The 24848-nt window shown below is 41.4% G+C and overlaps 1 protein-coding gene across 1 annotated transcript in view; it reads left to right on the top strand.

Annotated features, from left to right (window-relative positions):
* Positions 1-739: 739 nt before the first annotated feature.
* The window catches only part of LOC136871635 (uncharacterized), a 193933-nt gene continuing 169824 nt past the window's right edge, over positions 740-24848 (top strand). The window contains exon 1 of the mRNA XM_068227138.1: positions 740-1036. Within this exon, the coding sequence (XP_068083239.1) occupies positions 740-1036 (297 nt within the window). The remainder of the gene's footprint in view (positions 1037-24848) is intronic.

Here is a 24848-nt window from a genome sequence, read left to right on the forward strand (position 1 = left end):
GGTTTATAGACTAAAGACCTTTCAATCAGCACATTTTCAAAGTATAACACAGGAAAAGGTAGAAAGATACCTGGCAAATCAAAGCCCAGGAAGGAAAGATATGAGTGTATTATATCGGGTGGTTCACGAGCCCCTTGCGATTTAGTTTTATGCATCCCGCTGCGTATACTACAACTCTGAAATAAATCGGTCCCTCTCCCTAAACCGGGTAAATATAACGAGATGTATGGTGACGGGCTAGAAAACAGCAGGGATCGTGAGCGCCACTATTAATTAATTCATTATGAGTACCTCAAGTGAACCCGTAAAACGAGTACAGATACGAAGAATATGTACCTTACAACAGGAGGTGCACACATAGGCTGGAAACTGCGCCGCGTATCTCAATCCTCGCAATAGCTCACATGACAAGGGCTCGGTGGGAGTTGTGATAGTAGACGGTGCTCGAAGGTTCGAATCCCACGCAAGTGGTTTTTTTTCCTGCCAATAGCCTGATAAGTGCTAAGGTTGCTTACTTGATAGCTTCCACAGAATGATTTGTTTATTTGACCCTGTAAGCGGTCGTATGTGTCATGGCATAGGCTACTGAGCTTATGAGGAAGCTTCGTAGACCACAGGTAGGGCAAAGTGTGCCGTATTGGAACGATATCAACATGCGATGGCAGGTAGGTACGAAGCTGTGCGAACTCCCCTCCCTAGAGGCAAGTCACAAAACAACACAACACAAAGCTGCCTCGTGATGTATCAAAGTGATGAGTATGTGGATATGTTACTCATGTATGGAGAAATTAGACAGAATTCACACCAGGCACAACGCCTTTATCAAGAACGCTATCCGGATAGACGACAACCGACAGGCATGACATTTCGGAGTGTGGAAAGACGTCTGCAGGCTACTGCTTCTCTTGAAATGACATGGCCTGTGACGTCTGCTCACAACGAAGAGGTTGTGTTGGACGTTGTCCGGCATAACCCTCATTCTAGCACACGGGCCATTGCACAGGAGACAAACACCAGCCGGGTGTCTGTTGTGCGGGTATTGCATACCCAGCGGTTTCACCCGTACCATCTGCACTTGCATCAGGAGCTCCATGGTCATCATTTCGAAGTACGGGTGGCGTTCTGTCAATGGACCCTGCAGCATGTGGACACTGATCTTGCCTTTTTAGCGACCATCTTATTTACGGACGAAGCGCGGTTCCACAACAATGGAACCTTTAATCGACATAATATGTTTATTTATTTATTTATTTATTTATTTATTTATTTATTTATTTATTTATTTATTTATTTATTTATTTATTTATTTATTCACGAAGCACAAGATACAGCTACACTGAGCAAATTTTACTTGCACTGTCAACAGACTATTTAACAAACGTAAACTTTCATAATAAAATATAACAAACATAACAAAATATAACAAGATCAGGTACACATCCTACTAATAACTGTCCAAATCGAAAACCATGAGAATGTCCATGTTCATAGCCAAGTCGTCGTGGGTCAAGATGGCGGTATAATTCCTTCACATCAACTTATCTTTAAGATACTATTTACACACCTCTCGAATACACTTTTATTTGATGCTATATCAAGCTCTTGTCTCCTATTAATATTGTTAAAGAGTGTTGGGAGGCGGATTAGGAAAGATCGTTGAAGTATTGAGTGCTGAGTGTGGGGAATGTGGAGAAGGTCTTTGGTTCTGGTGGAGCGGGAAGGAACGCGGAGAGAGAAGAGAGAAACAACATGTTCCGAGCGGTAATGTCCATTTAAGATCTCGTGGAGGAAACTCAGGTCAGCTACCTGTCGCCTAATGTGCAGCGGTGACACATTAATTGCCATTAATATCTGCTGCGTAGACAGATTTCTGAGCTTGGGGTTTCTGTTCCTTACAATTGCAGCAAAGAAGGACACTGCTCTGTCTAACTGCTTGATATTGGAGGGGGCGGCTGTTGACCAAATCGGAGAGCAGTAGTTTAAGAGAGGTTGAACGATCGTGAGGAAGAAGTGGCGAAGAGCAACGTAATACTGGAATGTGGATAATCCTTATTGGGTACGGCAGGCAGCTTTTCAGGTATAGTAGGGCGTGAACATATGGTGTGACAACGTGCGTGATCAAATCATTGGTCCCCATTAATATGAGGAACTTTTGACGGGAGAACGCTAGATGACCTACCACCATTCTTGGAGGACGTGCCTCTCCTCTGCTGCAGGATGAGGTTTGAGCATTATGGAGCTCAATCGCACGCGGCGGTGGTTGTCCAGAACCATCTCCATGTGACGTATCCTTACAAATCGGCATGAAACCTCCTTTAATATTTGCTATATGTATCAAGCTTGTGGGAATTTGATTAATAATATGAGAGGTTTCAATATTTCAAAATATAGACGTTCAATGTGGGAAAGAATATGTTGGTATCATTAATGGTCTCCTCTAGTCGTGCACTGACTTTATTTCAGTTAGAACCCTCAGTTTTATAAATAGATAACTCTGTGGTGTAGTGGTTAGCGTGATTAGCTGCCACCCCCGGAGGTCCGGGTTCGATTCCCGGCTCTGCCACGAAAATTTGAAAAAGTGGTACGAGGGCTGGAACGCGGTCCACTCAGCCTCGGAAGGTCAACTGAGTAGAGGTGGGTTCGATTCCCACCTCAGCCATCCTCGAAGTGGTTTTCCGTGGTTTCCCACTTCTCCTCCAGGCGAATGCCGGGATGGTACCTAACTTAAGGCCACGGCCACTTCCTTCCCTCTTCCTTGTCTATTCCTTCCAATCTGCCCATCCCTCCACGAGGCCCCTGTTCAGCATAGCAGGTGAGGCCGCCTGGGCGATGTACTGGTCATTCTCCCCAGTTGTATCCCCGACCAAGAGTCTGAAGCTCCAGGACACTGCCCTTGAGGCGGTAGAGGTGGGATCCCTCGCTGACTCCGAGGGAGAAGCCGAACCTGGAGGGTAAACAGATGATGATGATGATCTTGGTTGATCTGAAGCCTTGGTTAGTTTTAGAACTTCAGCAACTGCTGCATGATCACAATCCTTATATACGCAAAATAGTTTTAATTATATTTCACACCTACGAAACAGTTTCAGAAGAATTATTATTGTGATTTTTAGAGTCAAGCCCCATCTAAACCCCTTAGGGGAAAACTATCTTATAGCATATGGTATTTGACACCTTGGACATAAAAGAACAACTTTATTGTAAAATTACAACTTCGTACATCAAATAGTTTGGAGGAAAGAATAATTTTGTCATCAGTCTTCATCCCCCCTCTCCCTCCAGTCAAAACCTCTTAGGGGTGTATTGTTTTAAAGCCACTTCTTATGTGAAATCTTGGACATAGGGGAGCAGGCATCACGTGAAATTTTAACTTCGTGTGTCAAACAGTTTCCGAGAAATAAACATTGTTTTCGGGAATTAACCCCCATTAACCCCTTAAGGGCTGAACTTTTTTCTAAATGTCTTCTTATCTAATATCTAGTACACAAAGGATCAACCATTATGTGAAATTTCAATTGCGTCCGGTGAACAGTTTCGGAGGGATGGATATTTTGGTTTTCAAGTTTTACCCCCGTTTCATCCCTTTTTCGGTAGAATGTTTTGAAACCCTTTTTCTTACTGAACACCTACAGTACAATAAATATGTATCCCCAAAATTCAATTTCTTTATGGCTAGTAGTTTTTCCTGTGCGTTGATTGGCAATCAGTCAGGACATTGCCTTTTATAGGGGTAGATAAATGGTTCAAATATACCTTGTAGCATAACGGAGCTATATAACTGAAGACAACATTGTTCAAGCCCCATTCTGATTATGAGTGTCATAAGTAGTCTTCTTGTTCGGTGTTCAATGAATCATGAAGGTCTCTCAACTTTTATCTAAGAATTTATCTTCTTCTTGTCCCACATCCTGATTGGGTCGCGGGTGCGAACTGTGTCACACATGTGAATTGGCGCTCTTTTACGGTCGGATGCCCTTCCTGACGCAAACCTTCTGGAGAGGGATGTATTCAATATTGCTTAGTGCTGTGGTGGTTGGTAGTGTGTTGTGTTGTGTTTATATGAAGGTAGGTGTATTGGGACAAACCCTAAGATCCAGTCTCCGAGACAGAGGAATTAATCAGACGCTGTTAAAATCCTTGACCCGGCCAGGAATCGAACCTAGGACTCTCTGAACCGAAGGTCTGTACAATGGTCGTCAGCCGAAGAATAGGACATTTGATAATTTATGTTATGAGGCAATATAAACAGACTCGTAAGTGACTGGGGTTGATGACCGCAAGACTTCAAGACAATAATTGATTAAAGGGCTAGTAATGGTCGACGTTCGGTTCAAGGTCTGCTCGGGGCGGTTTGGATTCTTACGTGGTGACGATACGCGGGTCGACGCTCTTGGCCATCAAGAAATGCACGTGGGCTGGACAATGACATCAGCAACCTCACGAAGAGACAGCTCATCAATATCTCTTTCTGTGGCTCACGAGCACTGTCTTGTACGTTTTCGTTAAACTTCTATGTAAAATCTTGAGAGTCACTGTTATATTTGAACTTTTCCCACTCCGTTCTCTCCTCGAAATGGAAACCAGTGAGTGTTATTTCACTTAACAGACTGCAGTACATTGTGAGCCTTCAATCTCCATCACATTTTTTGAAGTGGTGTGTACTCGAGATGTCTCAATATACGTAAAATATATACTCCCATTCTAAGCTTCCATTGTCGTTATGCAGTCATGCCGAAATTGGGAGGTTATATTATTTGTCAAAAGTAAAGCGAGTTTACTGGACGATGGAAGGGGCCTTAACTTTTATGTTTGTGGTCACCAGTTGGTTCGCGTAATAATTGTTTGTGCCCCAGACCACGGTTTCGACCCAGCTTGAGGTAAGCAGATTTTCAAAAACGAAAATATTCATAGCCCTCGTTCATGTTGACCCATTCGGATTGATTAATTCGCCTGTATATACAGAATGGTGATCGGTAGATGCAGAGTGGGTCTCAGCTCATAAGTGGCCACAGTGCAGAGCTGTTTTTGAAAATCTGCTTACCTCCGATTCCACTCCTTTACTCATATCATTTATATATATAAGAAAGCATAAAGGTCCGATAAAACTGCCTTGAGGAATTCCCCTCTTAATTATTACAGGGTCAGATAAAGCTTCACCTACTCTAATTCTCTGAGATCTATTTTCTAGAAATATAGCAACCCATTCAGTCACTCTTTTGTCTAGTCCAATTGCACTCATTTTTGCCAGTAGTCTCCCATGATCCACCCTATCAAATGCTTTAGACTGGTCAATCGCGATACAGTCCATTTGACCTCCAGAATCCAAGGTATCTGCTATATCTTGCTGGAATCCTAAGTTGAGCTTCAGTGGAATAACCTTTCCTAAAACCGAACTGCCTTCTATCGATCCAGTTATTAATTTCACAAACATGTCTAATATAATCAGAAAGAATGCTATCCCAAAGCTTACATACAACGGATGTCAAACTTACTGGCCTGTAATTTTCAGCTTTATGTCTATCACCCTAGATCCTAATGGGTGGGTAGGAGGTAGGGATCTGCGCTCAGATGGCCTTCACTTAAACCGCAGTGGTACGTATAAGTTAGGAAATTTGTTTGGAAGGGTAATAGGGAGGTACATTCAGGGAAACAATTCCAGCCGCTTTTCCGCAATTCCAATTACACGCAGGTTCATATCATATGGTGTACGTAGGGGCAAAAGCCCTCTATAGGTCGACGCCCCGAACAAATAGCATTAAAAAAACAACACTTAACTACATTGGTGCGACTGTAACATGAAGGAAGGCTCGTAACTATTTTCGAATCGTCCAGGTGGTATTGACTCTACAGTTTTGACACGGAGATCGGATGATAATACACAAGATGAGTAACCTAACATGGCCACCGGCAATATTTCTTAAACAACGAGGATTTTTTAACAACTTCCACAAATAGGACGTTAATTACAAAATGAACTGAAATGTACTAACGCAACATTACGGCCAAAATCGGAAACATTGTGGTCGTCTCACACATACCGGGCGAGTTGGCCGTGCGGTTAGGGGCGCGGAGCTGTGAGCTCGCATCCGGGAGATAGTGGGTTCTAACCCCACTGTCGGCAGCACTGAAGATGGTTTTCCGTGGTTTCCCCGTTTTCACACCAGGCAAATGCTGGGGCTGTACCTTAATTAAGGCCACGGCCGCTTCCTTCCCATTCCTAGGTCTTTCCTGTCCCATCGTCGCCATAAGATCTATCTGTGTCGGTGCGACGTAAAGCAAATAGCGTCTCACACATAGCCGTGTGTTGTTCTCTGGCCATGGATCGTGTTTGATAACACGCGAATACACTTTTGAGGTGGTGTCAAGCGTCAACTTCACATTACATTTACTCTGGATTGAATTAATAATTACAATTGATTTTTACGTGGGAGGCAAGCGGCCGTGGCCTTAATTAAAGTACAGCCCCAGCATTTGCCGGGTGTGAAAATGTAAACCATACAAATCCCGCTTTAGGGCTGCCGACAGTAGAGTTCGACCCCACTATCTCCCAAAGACATGCTCTCAGCTGCGCGCCCGTAACCGCACAGACAACTCGCTCGGTGATTGAATTAAAGTATTGCATTGAACAAGTATCTCTCTTTTCCTGATTTCAAATGTATTCTAAAGATAATTGGGGGTTTACATCTAAAAATGCGTAAGTTTAGGTTGAAAATTATATTTCCGTACATTTTGTAATTAATTGTATCCAGTAATTTCATGGGCCCCTCTACTTAAGTTCTGTCTGGGGAGGGTGTTTTTTCAAAATTCCTTGTTGTTTAATAAATATTACCGGTGGCAAAGTTAGGTGTCTCACTCTGTATACCGGTACTAATGTTAAGGGACTCATATAAAGTACTTGCCATAAGGAAATAACCAGATAGTACAGCTATTTCACAGCTGATGTAATAATCCACAAAACCTGAATTCAGTGGTGTCGGTCGTTTCATGCCACCGTCAACGTCGGGTACAGGATCGCGCTGACTAGGGAGATCTATTACTCACATCTGAATCGAAGAGGTGGTGGTTACTATTTTAAAGGGGGAGAACAAAAGGGCAGCCATCCTCTCATAACACTTATCAGAGTGAAATATGGGAGAGTTTCGACCCCTTCCAGTTACGGGGGTGTCAACAAAAGGAAGGGAAGATCCAAGAAGAGCGTGAATAGGAGAGATTCCATGCAAACTTAATACTGTCAGGGTCGGAAGAATGAAAACGAGGTGGCTGGCACAAGTAAGTGGCCAGTGGTCGCCATCCCACAATCTCAAATTGAAAGCCCCTCGGATTTTCCTTTTTGTCGCCAGGCAGAGGATACCGTACCGTTGATGTAGAATATTCAGCTATCTAGTGCTTTGCCCAATATAAAAATACCCCATTGAGTTGTACATCCATGATAGGCTGTCGCCTGAACGTGAAATCCGTGGAGAGGCCTACAGTAAAATTAATGTACAGTTAAGTTACATTTATAAATAGTTCCTGCCATGGCTTGTAGGACGCTCTGGTGCATCGTCAAGTAGAGTCAAAGTAAATCAATCCGTGATCTGCAGATGCCTGTAGATCAGTTCAACATCAAGGGGCTGAATGTAATTTTCTTGTGATTGAAAAATGTCTTAGATCAAAAGGTAAAAAATCTTCTCCGGGGAGTAGGAGATTTTGGTTTGAGTCCCTTGGGTGCACATACTCTCACCAAAAAAATGCCTAATCGCTTGAAGATTTAGGATTATATTCAAGGGAAATCTGTGGTTATAAAACGTAGACTTTCAGAGGATGGCAGCGGGAAAATATAGAAATATAAGTGGATTTCCTGTAACTGCTCCATTCTAACGATCGCTATATACACGAAACCTGATCAGGTTGGTGCGAGACGAAATCTCTCAGAGTTCTGTGGGAAGAACCAATATATAAATACAATTGTAGTTATTCATACTTCAAATGTTTGCTTCATACTTTATTTTTACCCTCGAATTCGATTTAGCAAAATCAAAAGTAGGCTCAGTTCAATTGTTATCTGTCTGTCTCCTTGTTTGTTTGTTTGTTTGTTTGTTTGTTTGTTACGACATAACAGCAAAACGGCTAAATAGAATTTCTCGAAATTCGGTATTTAATTTCAGGAGTAACCAGATTGTGTATTAGGCTTTATATTATTTGTTTAGTATACACTGGCGTATAAATATTAAGTGGGCCAAAACAGGAACTGTCAAATGTTAATATTAACTATGTTGAAATAATGTACATAATAAAAGTTATGCAAAACATAATTTCCGATCGTTTATATTTCATGCAGTTTTAACGGACGAGGAATTATATCGGACATGTTTGCGATTATTACATTTTGCACACATTTACAAATGTTTCCTTACATATTTGTTCTATTTAAAAAGTGTATGTAGCAAAATTGATAGAAATTTCAATGTCCAATATTTACCGGAGAGCTAATAATAATGGAGATATTCACGAATTTGGTAAGTCCATCAACGGTGAACATCGTTGGTAATGGTATCCGATTGGCTTCTCCTTCTATCCCTATCCTTGTGAGTTGTTCAATAATGCGTCAGCGACGGGTAATACAGCTGGTTATACATAAGAATTTGCCTTATGAGAAAGCATCGTTCCTTTTCAAATGTTCTTTGTTTTTTATAATGCCATATAACGGCTCTTCTCGTCTGGTTTCTCTATATAGATACGAAGGTAAATGTGTTCCATATAGGTGATTTACGTGGTCTGATTAAAGATTGAAAATGACAGAATGTACATAGTGAACGTGTTACTCAGACAAAGATTTTAGATTTTGGTTCTTTAATGATTTGTTTTAATAGCTGTATCAAAAGAGAATGGAAATTTGGTAGATTAAGGAACTGAAACTAGCTAACGTTCGTTTCTATCTGAGCTACTGCAAAATCGTTAGGACGAACACATAACCTACATGACGAGAGCTGTTCCACACTTGAACAAATTGGACACACTCATGTCATGTTCCTCTTTCACCACGTAAGTTAGTTTAGGATATTTATATTTAACTGTACAATATGATTTAAATTCTCAGTCATGCAGAAATTTTGTCGAGCCATGCTAGTTAGTTGATTCGGGCGGAACGTGTGCTGCGCCTTGATGAACATGAGTATGCAACTTTTTGAGCCGGCAATAAATCGTTAGTGGTCAGCTGCATGCACGCTGCAAAAATAGAACTCGGTCTGATGCGCAAAAAGGAGAGACCTGCTTTTTTCAAGAACTTCTAAAATGTCTTTAAAATGTGATAAGAAAGTGGTTTGGAAATAATTGTGGAATTCCAATTCAAGGCCTCCAGCTTCCAACCTGGAAACAGGCTTAACACCTGGGTCTTCACTTATTTCTTTAACGCAACTTTGCATTTTGTAGACTTTCTCCAGTGCTTTTATTGAATCCGGCCTTGCAGACCAACGGATAACAAAGATTTGACCACTGGAGTTTTGTTTTTCTCAAGATGTATTTTCAAAAGCTCCCATCTAAATGTAGATGTCGAGAGAAAGTTGTAGAGTTCTTGTACAAAAGGGAAACATATCACTACTTTTGTTTAACACTCAGCAGCTGTATAGCCTGCAAATTTATTGTCTCTCTTAATCCTGGCTTGAAGTCCTGTCAGGCCTGACATATTAGATGCGTTTTCATAGCTTGCAGTTTTTAACTTATAAACACAATTATGTTAGACATTTCAATTCTTCTAGTTGGTTAGATGAATGAGGAACCCGCAATAGGTGCTTAAATGCACGTTCTTTATGTTCTGCTTCTATCAAAGATACGTATCGAAGCACACTAATGCTAAGTGATTCGTCTGGGAACAGTCTGGAGTTGAGTCGACAATTAGGGTGTAGTACACGCATACACAGAAATGGTGTCCCGACATAAACAATCAACACTGCCCCACTCCAGTACTGAAAAAGAGAGAAGGGAGTGAAGGGGTAGAGTTTAAGGTCGCTTCAGTACCGAAAAGGAGGGGAAGGGAATGAACGGGTAGTGCTGAAGGCACAGTGTGTGTATTGCTTTACATCCATCACTGTGCCCACTTCAATCACAATGAAGTCTTGTGAGGGACTCTCTAATTGCTGCAATGCGTTAAGCGAGGATGTGAGGGTGGGGGGACGCCATGCTTTGTGTATATCGGGACACTATTTCTGTTCATGCGTGTGCATGGCATCTTTTAATTCTTTTATAATTGTCTCTAGAATACAGGTTGCCATATTGTAAATAAATTCGTCGTAAAATTGGGCTGAACCTTTATTGGTATAATTTGAAAGATGCTATGAAAGAAAGGATCGTATTCACCCGAATAAAATGGCACAATTATGTCAACTGATTTATAATGAGAGCTTACTACAGAGTCACGAGGCTGGAAACGTATACGATAGACTACAGCCACAGACTCCACGGAGCACTCATGGAAAAGTATCCCAACGTTCAAGTGTCTGAACAACGGACAGCTGATGTAAGAAGGGCAATTGTGACCAAAAACGTGATTCCTGACATCACCCTGACAAAAATTAGACGAGTACAATAAAAATAATGGAACTGTTTTCTTTTGATGTGCACAAACGAGCAATTTATTCCTCTTAATTGATGTAATATTTATGTTCTGACAGAGATTTCAAATGCAACGATAATAAACGAACTTGAAAATGAAAATACTAACCATTATCATCCTACCACTTTCATGACGGGAGCAGTTATTACATGAGGTCGAACAGCGACCCGTGTATTTGGACACGTAAACCTAATCGGTCGAACTGACCCGTATGGTTCGAACCAGATACCATTTGAGAAGATGTGGGCGCGAGCACAAACCTGCCTTGAGGTCGCCTCCTCGTTCTCCTGGATCAGTTACCTCCGGAGCCATTTACATATAACACAGCCCGGAATGATATCGTAACAAAGGGGAAAATCGACGGAAGGGCCCTAGCATAACGTGCATGCCAGTAAGAGCTCGCGAAATTGAGCCTTATCTTATTATTTGGCATTGTCAATTCGATATATAAAAGTCTGAGAAGGCGTACCTAAAACAACTTACAATCCTGACATTTACCAGCCGTCGTCTCAGTCACAAGGTTTGTGAATATGGGCTTCCAAGGGAAGCCTAACTTGTTGGCCAAAACCAACCTGAATCACGGCGACCACAAATATTGTAATTATTATTTTTATTATTATGTCCGACTCGTTGGCTGAATGGTCAGCGTACTGGCCTTTGGTTCAGAGGGTCCCGTGTTCGATTCCCGGCTGGGTCGGGGATTTTAACCTTAATTAGTTAATTTCAATGGCACGGGGGATGGGTGTATGTGTTGTTTTCATCATCATTTAATCCTCATCACGACGCGCAGGTCGCCTACGGGAGTCAAATAGAAAGACCTGCACCTGGCGAGCCGAACCCGTCCTGGGATATCCCGGCACTAAAAGCCATACGCCATTTCATTTATTATTATTATTATTATTATTAGTATTATTATTATTATTATTATTATTATTATTATTATTATTATTATTATGACATGACCATAGAAACGTGATCATTATTATTGATTCGCGTAGATCCGTTTAATCTGTCATGATTAACATTCCATCTCGTGCGGATAATAAACCTCCCTGATCTCTGGGGTCGCAGTATTTCAAATAGCTATCCATGCAGCCTATCTTTCTCGTTCGTACCATAATGGGGTGCTATCCCTGCACTCTCCGTAACTCAGTCTTACTCCGCATACATCCCAAGGGCTGGTAATTCCATATTCCAGTCACCCGGACGCTAAATATATTTATTTCACAGTAGCCTACATCTTTATTTATTTCATCGTAGCTTCTAATTTAATATCCTTGATGAGGAAATCCGTCATTCCTTTTACATCAAAATAGTATTCCTCAATTATCATTCACAGAGTTTACGACTGATCATATTCCATCGACGACATAACGATGTATTCATTCATTAACTAACAGCATGTCCGCCTCTGTGGTGTAGTGGTTAGTGTGATTAGTTGCCACCCCCTGACGCCCGGGTTCGATTCCCAGCTCTGCCACGAAATTTTAAAAGTTGTACAAGGTGGAATGAGTTCTGAATAATGATTTAAATGTACTGTTTAAATTGTGGTTTGGGACCACGGGATAATAATTACATAATAACGATCGTTAAAATGTATGGAAGATAGTGTTTTCGCGCCCCACTCTCGGCAGCCATGAAGATGGTTTTCCGTAGTTTCCCATTTTAACACCAGGCAAATGCTGGGGCTGTCGGTGCGACGTAAAGCCAATTATAAAAAAAATCATGGGAATGTAAAGTTAAACCATACGATCAATCGTGGAGATTAACCACAGAAAAACAATTCGAGTGCTATGGGGTCAAATTGAATAACATGCAGTTAATTCTTCTTCTTCTTAATCTGTTTACCCTCCAGGGTTGGTTTTAAGCTTCAGACTCAGCGAGGGATCCCACCTCTACCGCCTCAAGGGCAGTGTTCTGGAGCGCGAGACATTGGGTTGGGGGATACAACTGGTGAGAATGATCAGTACCTAGTCCAGGCGGCCTCACCTGCTGTGCTGAACAGGGGCCTTGTGGGGGGATGGGAAGTTGTAAGGCATAGACAAGGAAGAGGGAAGGAAGTGGCCGTGGCCTTAAGTTAGGTATCACCCCGGCATTTGCCAGGAGGAGAAGTGGGCAACCACGGAAAACCACTTCCAGGATGGCTGAGGTGGGAATCGAACCCACCTCTAATCATTTGACCTCCCGAGGCTGAGTGGACCCCGTTCCATCCCTCGTACCACTTTTCAAATCTCGTGGCAGAGCCGGGAATCGAACCCGGGCCTCCGGAGGTGGCAGCTAATCACACTAACCACCACAGAGGCGACTACACGTATTATCTCCGAAATACATCTCAGTAAGTTTCCACACGTGAACATCTTTCGCAAGAACATACAGATATTCTGGAAAAAAAAGGATAAGGATCTTCTAATAATAATGTTTAATGTCATTTATTTTACGTCCCACGAACTACTTTTACGGGTTTCGGAGACGTCGAAGTGCCGGAATTTTGTCCCGCGGGAGTTTTACATGTCAATAAATGTACCGACACGATGCTGACATATTTGAATACCGGTACCTTTAAATACTACGGGACTGAGCCAGGATCAAACCTACCAAGATGGGATCAGAAGGCCAGCGCCTCAACCGTCTGAGTCACTCAGCCCGGCTAAGGATTTTCTTTTTGTACAACAGCTTCCTTAGACGTATCACACTGTAGAGAATAGGCTAACATCTTTACCACAAATCCTGAGATATATCCAATAATATTCTGTGAAAATAAACATAACACACTATTTCGATTGGTGCAAGCCTACCAATCCTTCACTCTAATCTTAACAGTAATTTTGATATCCTTATAGTATATCTTTAAAGATTATAAGAGACCGAGACTGCTGTTATTCAGTTGCTAACACCAGCAAAACAAAAACTTAACTTGTAACCAGACTTGGTATTATTATTATTATTATTATTATTATTATTATTATTATTATTATTATTATTATTATTATTATTATTATTATAGGCACTATGTCGCACTCGTCATAAGGGGGCTAACGCCAACAAATATACACAGGAAGGAAGTGAATTACGCGTCTTTAATCGTAAATTTAATTGCATAATAAGTAGGCAAAGTGTACATGAGCACAAGTATGCCACTTACCGATGTATTGAAACTCCTATTCCTTCTTCGCGAATAGGAAAAAACACACCCAAACACTACAAGAGTATTCATATTAATGTGAAATGTACATTAAAAAACATAAGACAAAACTGCACGTAACATAGTAACATGCATGTTTACAATGAATCTGTAGTGGCGTAAGATGGCGGCGGCCGCAAGTTTCCGGCTTCACTAGCACCAATGCTACGAGATACGGCGCTGCCAGTCTATTTACTATATGTCTGTGGAAGACCATATGGTGAACACGTGCCATCCATTAGAACATGTGTGACATGGTTTCGACAAATCGCTTCCGCAAGAAGACCATGCTTTGTGTCTGGTGGGATCAGAGCAGTATTGTGTATTATGAACTCTTGAAGCCTGGCGAAACCGTTAATGCACAACGCTATCGCCAACAAATGATTAATTTAAATCACGCATTGATCGAAAGACGACCGGAATGGGCTGGCAGACATGGCAAAGCGATTTTGTTACACGACAATGCGCCGTCTCACACAGCAAAACCAGTGAAAGACACCTTGAAATCGCTTGGATTGGACATCCTTCCACTCCCGCTGTACTCTCCGGACCTGGCACCATCTGACTATCACCTCTTCGCATCAATGGGACACACGCTCGCAGAGCAGCACTCCAGCAATTTTTAGGAAGTTTGAAAATGGCTCGACGAATGGTTTGTCGCAAATGACAAGCAGTTTTTCTGGCATGGTCTTCATAATTTACCTGGAAGATGGTCGAAGTGTGTAGAAGCCAATGGCCAATGTTTTAATTAAACAAAAAATGAATTTCCCTTGAAAATTACGTGTTTTCTTTACCACAAAACCGGCAAAAACTTATGCATACACCTGGTAAGGGACCATTATCAATTAAATTAATTTCCCCTTATTAAAGCGATAACATCCCTACATGGTATCAAAATATCATAGTACTCATCTCTTTAGGTTCCTTGACGTTGGACGGACGAAGGGCTAAGATCCTCAATCCACCTTAAGCCGTCATGGTATTGGCCTTCAGAAGAATGGAGCTGAATTAATCTCATTCACTAACGTTTTATCCTAACAGCACAGTAATAAATGGGACTGGGACTTTAGCGCAAGTTACATTTTATTCTGGTTTGTGTCAAGTGACAAATTAAAAAATACTACATCCATTAATAAATAGCAACAGACGGAAAGGTATCTGATGTGTGAAAAACCCGACTTACAGTTATTTAGTAACACGTAGTGATCCTGGTCATCGCGACATTGAGTAGCTTAGTTGTCCACCTTCATGATCTCAATCATCATTAAGTTAAAGAGAGCCATATTTTCAGGTTTATGACCTGACATGAGCACGTCCTATGAGAATAGATTCCTGCCATTTGCTGTCATAGACCACCGAAGATGGGACAAGAAAAGTCAGCAGGTAGGAACCTAACAAGGAAGCGTACAGCTGGTACTGTTAGAACCGGTCTCGTGCGCCATAGGTATGCATTATGCATCACACACGGTGCGGCCGTTGACTCCGACAGTCATGTCACATAAACAAACCCGGATCCGGGACTAAGTCTTTAGCAAACTTTAGTCAGTGTGAGATTTCTGTAACCAGCAAACTACAGTATTGGACTATAATAATCTTAATATGTAACAGTACTTTTCTAGATCTTCATCACACAAGTTTTACTTACGTAAGTTAAGAATTTTGATTTGCAAGTTGAAAATGAAAACCTGCAACCTGCTTTCCAGTCTTTGACCGGGTCAGGGATGTAATGAATGAATCAGATATAGGCTGTTATTATTATGGGGTCGCCACTCCCAAAGTGATTTACATTAATGAGTGATAGATGCTATGCAATGAGAATGGAGAATGTTGCTGGAATGAAAGATGACAGGGAAAACCGGAGTACCCGGAGAAAAACCTTCCCCGCCTCCGCTTTGTCCAGCACAAATCTCACATGGAGTGACCGGGATTTAAACCACGGTATCCAGCGGTGAGAGGCCTACGCGCTGCCGTCTGAGCCACGGAGGCTCCTGATTTGCAAGTTAATTCTGAAAAATTATGTAGATTTACTGACACTTAAAATAAGTCATATGGGACCAAGTTCTCACACATTGGTGACTCTGAAATTCCTAAGAGTAGTTAGTGGTAACTAAAACAATTACTATTATTATTATTATTATTATTATTATTATTATTATTATTATTATTATTATTGTGGCATGACCTAGAGTTTACAGTGCATTATGTCTTCTGGTATGGGCTAGAATAAAATTGTTACTTTCATGAAGTGAGAGCAGCCTGTAAACGTAAAAAGAAGGCTTATCAGAAATGGCTCCAAACAAGGGCCGAGGCAGACAGGGATTTGTACGTAGATGAAAGAAACAGAGCGAAACAAATAGTTGTTGAATCCAAAAAGAAGTCATGGGAAGATTTTGGTAATAACCTGGAAAGGCTAGGTCAAGCAGCAGGGAAACCTTTCTGGACAGTAATAAAGAATCTTAGGAAGGGAGGGAAAAAGGAAATGAACAGTGTTTTGAGTAATTCAGGTGAACTCATAACAGATCCCAGGGAATCACTGGAGAGGTGGAGGGAATATTTTGAACATCTTCTCAATGTAAAAGGAAATCATCATGGTGGTGTTGCAAACAGTCAAGCTCATGGGGAGGAGGAAAATGATGTTGGTGAAATTATGCTTGAGGAAGTTGAAAGGATAGTAAATAAACTCCATTGTCATAAGGCAGCAGGAATAGATGAAATTAGACCTGAAATGGTGAAGTACGAGTGGGAAGGCAGGGATGAAATGGCTTCATAGAGTAATAAGATTAGCATGGAGTGTTGGTAAGGTGCCTTCAGATTGGACAAAAGCAGTAATTACACCTATCTATAAGCAAGGAAACAGGAAGCATTGCAACAACTATCGAGGTATCTCACTGATTAGTATTACCAGGCAAAGTATTCACCGGCATCTTGGAAGGGAGGGTGCGATCAGTTGTTGAGAGGAAGTTGGATGAAAACCAGTGTGGTTTCAGACCACAGAGAGGCTGTCAGGATCAGATTTTCAGTATGTGCCAGGTAATTGAAAAATGCTACGAGAGGAATAGGCAGTTGTGTTTGTGTTTCGTAGATCTAGAGAAAGCTTATGACAGGGTACCGAGGGAAAAGATGTTTGCTATACTGGGGGACTATGGAATTAAAGGCAGATTATTAAAATCAATCAAAGGTATTTATTTTGACAATTGGGCTTCAGTGAGAATTGATGGTAGAATGAGTTCTTGGTTCAGGGTACTTACAGGAGTTAGACAAGGCTGTAATCTTTCACCTTTGCTGTTTGTAGTTTACATGGATCATATGCTGAAAGGTATAAAATGGCAGGGAGGGATTCAGTTAGGTGGAAATGTAGTAAGCAGCCTGGCCTATGCTGACGACTTGGTCTTAATGGCAGACTGTGCCGAAAGCCTGCAGTCTAACATCTTGGAACTTGAAAATAGGTGCAATGAGTATGGTATGAAATTAGCCTCTCGAAGACTAAATTGATGTCAGTAGGTAAGAAATCCAACAGAATTGAATGTCAGATTAGTGATACAAAGCTAGAACAGGTCGATATAATTTCAAGTATTTAGGTTGTGTGTTTTCCCAGGATGGTAATATAGTAAGTGAGATTGAATCAAGGTGTAGTAAAGCTAATGCAGTGAGTTCGCAGTTGCGATCAGCAGTATTCTGTAAGAAGGAAGTCAGCTCCCAGACGAAACTATCTTTACATCGGTCTGTTTTCAGACCAACTTTGCTTTATGGGAGCGAAAGCTGGGTGGACTCAGGATATCTTATCCATAAGTTAGAAGTAACAGACATGAAAGTAGCAAGAATGATTGCTGGTACAAACAGGTGGGAACAATGGCAGGAGGGAACTCGGAATGAGGAGATAAAGGCTAATTTAGGAATGAACTCGATGGATGAAGCTGTACGCATAAACCGGCTTCGGTGGTGGGGTCATGTGAGGCGAATGGAGGAGGATAGGTTACCTAGGAGAATAATGGACTGTGTTATGGAGGGTAAGAGAAGTAGAGGGAGACCAAGACGACGATGGTTAGACTCGGTTTCTAACGATTTAAAGATAAGAGGTATAGAACTAAATGAAGCCACAACACTAGTTGCAAATCGAGGATTGTGACGACGTTTAGTAAATTCTCAGAGGCTTGCAGACTGAACGCTGAAAGGCATAACAGTCTATAATGATAATGTATGTATGTAATGTATTGACCTGTCTCAGTCTCATCCATGGCTTTGACAACATGAAAGTGCCCGAGGTATGAGTGATGCCAGTAATGTCATTCCTTATGCAACCAGTCCCTGTTATGAATGGTGTGAAATTGTCGCTCATATGGCCGATTGGTTCGGGCATTTCAGTGGGCTTAGCAGACTGAGATGTAATAGCAACTTATGGCTCAGTGAGGAAAGCAACGGGAAACTACCTCACTCCTCATTTCTTTAGTACGCCTCTTCAGTGATGCCTGGGATGGTACCTAACGTAAGGCCACGGCCGCTTCCTTCCCTCTTCCTTGCCTGTCCCATCCAATCCTCCCATCTCTCCACAAGGCCCCTGTTCAGTATAGCAGGTGAGGCCGCTGGACGAGGTACTGATCATTTTTCCCAGTTGTATCCTCCGACCCAAAGTCTGAAACTCCAGGACACTGCCCTTGAGGCGGTAGAGGTAGGATCCCTCGCTGAGTCCGAGGGAAAAGCCGACCCTGGAGGGTAAACAGATTAAGATATGAAGTCAAGATTATTATTATTATTATTATTATTATTATTATTATTATTATTATTATTATTATTATTATTATTATTATTATTATTATCCGACTACCAATGGCCCGGGGGTTGGGTGTTTGAGCTGTCCCCAACATCCCTGCAACTCACACACCACACATAACACTATCCTCCACCACAATAACACACAGTTACCTCACATAGCAGATACCGCCCACCTTCATCAGAGGGTCTACCTTGCAGGGGCTGCACTCTGCTAGAAATAGCCACATGAAATTTATTATTATTATTATTATTATTATTATTATTATTATTATTATTATTATTCCTGACCTTTACACAGTTATGTAGGGTCAGCATTTTGTATAGATTTAGCCCAGTGTTACGGCCGGATGCATTTCCTGACGCCTACTCTATGTGGAGGAATGTATTCGCTGTTGAGTGTTTCTGTGGTGCTTTATAGTCTGATATGTTGCATGCCAACGAAGATACGTACGAAGACGAACACACCCGCCCAGACCTCAAGCTAGAGAAATTAACAAGAAGGGGTTAAAATCCCCGGCCCGGTCGGGAATCGAACCAAGTCTGTCCTATTTGCGATTAACTGAACCTAGGACCCGTCTGTGGCTTTAGAAAAGTGTCATCCATGTTTCTCCTGCTGTTGTAATGGGAAATCATTTCAGGGGTGGTCGGATGTAATCTGTTTGGAGAGCTACGATGGTTCAGTGGCCCAGGTAGAAAGTCCTAAGTTTTGATCCCAAGAATAAACAGAAATATAAGAGCTGTGTTGGTTCCTCGCCGGTTCAACGAGCTGTCCAAGTAAATATCAGGGTAATATCTTGCTGTGACAGACTTCTTTACCAGTAAGGACTGGTCGAGACACATTATCCTCTACACTGCCCTCATTATCTGCACGGGAGGTCAAGCAATTGTGGCACCTTAAACTCTACATCCACTAATGACTGCTAGCCCAGAGGGTGTAATTTATTATACTTGGCTTTTGTTAATAAGATCCTTCCTTTAGTTCTTTGAATAATATGCTGAATGTCCAAACACAAAATAGTAGTAGTTAACTTTCACAGTCGTGCGTGCGACGATACTTATTGGCTACTTCCTATAGTTATTTCGGATGAGGTTTACCCTGGATTTTCCACATTCATCATAATTACCATCATCAGAGCCTAATCAATCCCCTTTTGAATCAAAGACCTCCCTCACCTTCTTCCAAGTTCTCATTCACAATGGCCCCACAGTTTGTCTCACTATATCGGACTACTTCGTTACTGCCTTCGACCATTTCTGGAGATTAGATCTTGCTATATTATGCCGAGCACAGCTCGATTTCCGAAGTTCTGTAGAATGTGTCTGAGCTCGCAGGTCTATGGTCTCCTAACATTGTACACCTGGGAGCCTGGAAACATTAATTAAAATTGATTGAACCTCGAGCTTCTGAGTGGCGCGTGTAGGTAAGCAACATACTTGAATGACGTTGCTCTCTTCCTGTTCCGTTATGTTCTTGGGACACTTGGTGAGGTGACGTACTCCAGTGTTCGCTAAAGAGGTCAATGACTCAACAAAAATTGCCAGTCATGGTCTCCACCAAAACTAAGATCGTGTTATGCGCATTAGACATTTATTTAATGATTCATTCACAAAGAGCGCACAAGAAAGAAGACAATGTCGCTCAACTGTCACACCTTTTGTTCGATTTTCATATAAAACTGGAGATCCCGAGGCTATCGTCACGATATCAACAGCTTGCTTGTATTTTGTAGATGTTTTTCACTACTTTTGTGTAAGTGTGCCTACCTCTTACCCAGAGCCCCTGGGTTCCATTCCCAGCCAGTCCAGGTACTTTAATTCTGGACTGAGGACGAGAACTGGGTTCACTCTGCCTCGTGCAACAACGAGTAAATTCTTGTGAAAGTTCCTTGTTGATGCCGTTTACAGCTTCGTTTCTTGGAGCAAGAATTGTTCACAACCATTTGTGATCGGTGAATTGCTGTGCCCACGTATGTTAAAAGTTTGATCCCTGCGTGTCGTAGATTTGGCTGGGCAAAGCCCACATACACACAGACAAATACTTCCGGATATTACGGGCTGAATATGGTTCCTCGTGTCGGGGACCGAAAATGGTTTCCTATGCCATGGACTTAACATGACACCTTGACTAATATACAGTGTATGTATTACTATTCCTTGTTTATTACTATATCATTTACTGCCTGTTTCCTCTAAATAATAAAATATAAGATTGAGTTAGTTGAAAGAATACTGTTCACGTTTTATTGCTGGTGTAGCGAAATCCTCGTACTTTCCCTAAAATTTAAGTTAATGAAATGAATAACGGGTAAATATTGAGTTCCACTTACATGCAGTTCGAAGTGTTAATGTGCAGTCTCGTCGCAACTAAAAGATGAAAGAAAAGATGAGTGAAAATTATATCGGGTAAATAAATAAATAAATAAATAAATAAATAAATAAATAAATAAATAAATAAATAAATAAATAAATAAATAAAACGATTAAAAGTAATATTTATAATTAATGAAAGCGTGTCTTTACCTGTATATTCATCTAAGAATACGCCTATGTCAAAAAGTTTAGATTTCAGCGTGCCGTAGATTTGGTTGGGCGTCGCACCCTTAAACACAAACACTTCCAGATATCACGGTACTGAATACGGCTCTTCGTGTTGGGGACCGAATATGGCTTCCTACGCTATGGACGTAAAATGGCTCCTTGCCTCCTTGAATTGTATTACCTATCTTAAGTACGTTGACTAGCGACAGTGAATCTATACATTTAATCCTGATGACAGCACGTTGGATTGTCATATCGCAATATACGTTTTCCGCCGGTTTTTCGCAAAAATATCATAACTACACAGGAATGATACTTTTGAACAATCTCCCATTGGAATTAAGAGATATGTCGGTGAAATACTTTCAAAAGATTCTAAAAACTGGCCAAGGGGAAACACCATTTAGGCCTACAGTATACAGGAATTTGAAGAAAAATTGATATACCTCATTATAAATGAGAAAAGATGTGTAAATATATACATATGTGGATATATTACTAGTAGTATAGCATAAAATAGTTAAAACAGTATATATTCCAGAGAATAAATTATGTTTAATAGCAGGCCTATAGCAATGTATAGTTATGATTTTTAAGAACACATTTTTATGGAATGTTGGAATTTTGTCTATTACAATGTACATTGTTTAGTGACAACAAATTCTATTCTATTCTATTCTATTCTATTCTATTCTATTCTATTCTATTCTATTCTATTCTATTCATAACTCCCCAATGAACGCGAAAATGAAAAATCCGGCTTCGAGATGCATTTGGACCCCCTTCCGTTCCATCCTCTTATGTTAAAAATTTCAGATCTTTTCGTGTCGTAGATTTGGCTAGATAACACACATACAGCATAATCTCCTGCAATTGATACTCTATGGTACGACGGATGCGAAACCTGAACCTGAGAGATGTCGAATATCGTGGCTTGCAAATCTTCGGGACTGGTGTCGCAAAAGTACTAATTTACTCTTAGAAGTTGCTAAACCTAGAGTTCAAAGTGTCAGAAGATGAAGAAGGTGGCATCTCAAGAAGAAGGGAAGATATGATCTTTCTGAGAACATAATAGTATTCTTTTCTTTAATGAATATTGAGAACCTTTCCTTTGGTTTTATGAATATATTAATGAAAGATGCAGCATTTCAGGGTTTATCTAATGTAACTCATCTGTGGTCATCAGCATGTTCACTCCAACACACACACATGATGGTCGTCATAAAGTTGCTCATTCTTAAGACTTGCCCTAGGCAGTTGAAAACTATTTCATTCGCTCCAATAATTTACTTCTTACTTTCATTTTCATTGGTTGCCGTAAGCACCGAGCTTGCCTAGCCGTTCTTCTTTTAAACATCCGGATTGTCCATACTGATAGCGCATTACGAAATTCCATACGAGTTAGTTTGGAGAAGAATCTATATACGTACGGTATAAAGCAGAATGTTTGTCCGTCCGTTCCGTCTGTTCCGTATACAAATCCACACCGTTCCACAGATCTGAACCAAATTAATATTGAGAACCTTTCCTTTGATTTTCTGAATACATTAATGAAAGATGTAGCCTTTTAGGCGACTTCGGGTAATCTCATCTACAATACAAGAAATTTTAACAGTCCTGTACGTTCCCTATATGTAGGCCTAGGCCTTTTGCCACATTAACATAGGCTAATATAGGCAAAATATAGAATTTGTCGCACAAGGACGAGACAAAGCTCATTTTAAGCCTCACGACGCGAAGAACAAAACTCGGTCACGGGCCCCGAAAACCATGTTTTAAGGGCCTAAAACCAACCTTTATTCAGATACTGGCATCACACTACCCCTCTCTAAGAATCGCATGAAGAAATCACCAGCCGTAACCATGGCAACGTCAGCTCAAGGATTCTACAGTAGAATACAGGCCTGCGGTTCGAAGTAGGCACGTGCGTAAATGTAGGCTAAGCAAAGGAGAGATTCTGCTACTCCTATGGCTGTCTGACAAAAATCACTGTGGGGGTGCAGGTGGAGAGGTGTGGCATATAAAATAGTGTCGAATCCATAGGTTTCGGGGTCGCTGAGATGGACATTGACACTCCGCATGTCGATTAAGTCCAAGTTCAGCCCAATCGGTATGGCGGGGAGGGGAGGGTGGGTGAGGAGGGGTGGCAAAGTCCAAAATGGCCGAGATTATGGATGTATGTGTGTGCATCCCTCTGGGCGGGGGTAGAAAGGGGGTGAAGGGGTAAAAGTATTAGTTTGGGGTTGCTGAGATTAATAGTGACTCTCCAGATGTCGTTTAAGTCCAAGTTCAGTCATCGAAACGGGGGTGAGAAGGTTGAAAAAGAAAATATAAAAAATAACAGAGATTATGGATGAATGTGTGTATGTTCCAGTATAGCTTTCAACCAAACATAATACACATATGGCTTACTATCTGAAAAAATGACTCTGGAGGCAAGATTCTCCTAACACCGTGACACTCTGGATGCCATTTAAGTACCAGTTCAGCTGCTTGGGTAGGGTGAGAAGTGGTGAAAAAAATTTCCAAACTGATCCAGATTAGTAACGAGAGACAAAATAATCTATAGCTAAAACTTTAAATTAAACACATAACAAGAACAGTTAATCTAGAAAATAGTTCTAAAAATATGTCAACGTCGCAATAAAGACATCTACAAATATTCGCTTCACACATAATTAACAGGTAATAAAATACCTAAAAGTAAACAATCAATAAAGTCCCAGGGAAACGCCGGGTAATATAATTAGTCTTCTATAAATAAGAATTTGACTCCCATGGGCGGCCTGCGCACCTGGATGTGGGAGGATGATGTTGTTGATGATGATGATGATCGGATGATGATAATGAGGTAGGGAGACGGTGAAATAGCCTACTACTGTCGAATAACACCAAAGAGCCTGCTCCGACGGATGAATCACGATCAACAACAATCGAGTCATAAGTCATGGCAACTATTTTTTTCTCGCGAACAGGAGACAACACGGAAAATCTAAGATATGCATTTGGAAATATAGGGCATGTACTTATGCATAGTGCCTGAAGACAAATTCTGACTTCAGGAGATTCTCGTAAGAAAATGACAGAACACAGGCCATTGGTAAACATTATGGTAAAGACAGCAAATACACAAGACTGCGTAGAAAGGACAGGTCTCCACTGGTTACAGACCTCCGAAATAATCACCCAAGGTTTCCACTGTGCGTTGCCATCGGTGGGGTAGGCGTTGAATACCATTCGCTGCATGTGTATCGCTAACGTGTGGCACCTCTCTCCGAAATGCTGTCACGATGTCCTCTCTTTGTTATTAATTCCACTAGAGTCCAGCGCCTGTCCAGATGTAAACACCGATCGATCACCATTATCCGTACATCTTTCTCCGGGACACTGAACGGCCTGGGTGAGGCAAATCGGCAGTTGATACTCTAGCCCGTTTGAATGTCTCCACCCACCTCGCCACTGTTCTATAAGGCATGGCATGCACACCTAATGCTTCCCGCAGCTCTGCATGGCATTGGCGTGCATTTCTGCCGCGGAAACTACTATTTTAATATATGATCGTTGCTCCTGCTTGTTGACTTCTATTTTGTGACGCTCTCACTCACACACTGAACTTGCGGGCATGCTTAGACCCACACTGTTGTTTACATACACCATCTAGTGGTATCATACGCAAGTACATACCGTACCTACGTTTCCAAATGCATATTTTAGATTTTCGGTGGTGTCTCCTGTTCGCGACCTACGTATATGCCCTCACTCCATAGA

This window comes from Anabrus simplex, chromosome 1 (genome assembly GCF_040414725.1).
Source record: "Anabrus simplex isolate iqAnaSimp1 chromosome 1, ASM4041472v1, whole genome shotgun sequence".
NCBI classification, from domain to species: domain Eukaryota; kingdom Metazoa; phylum Arthropoda; class Insecta; order Orthoptera; family Tettigoniidae; genus Anabrus; species Anabrus simplex.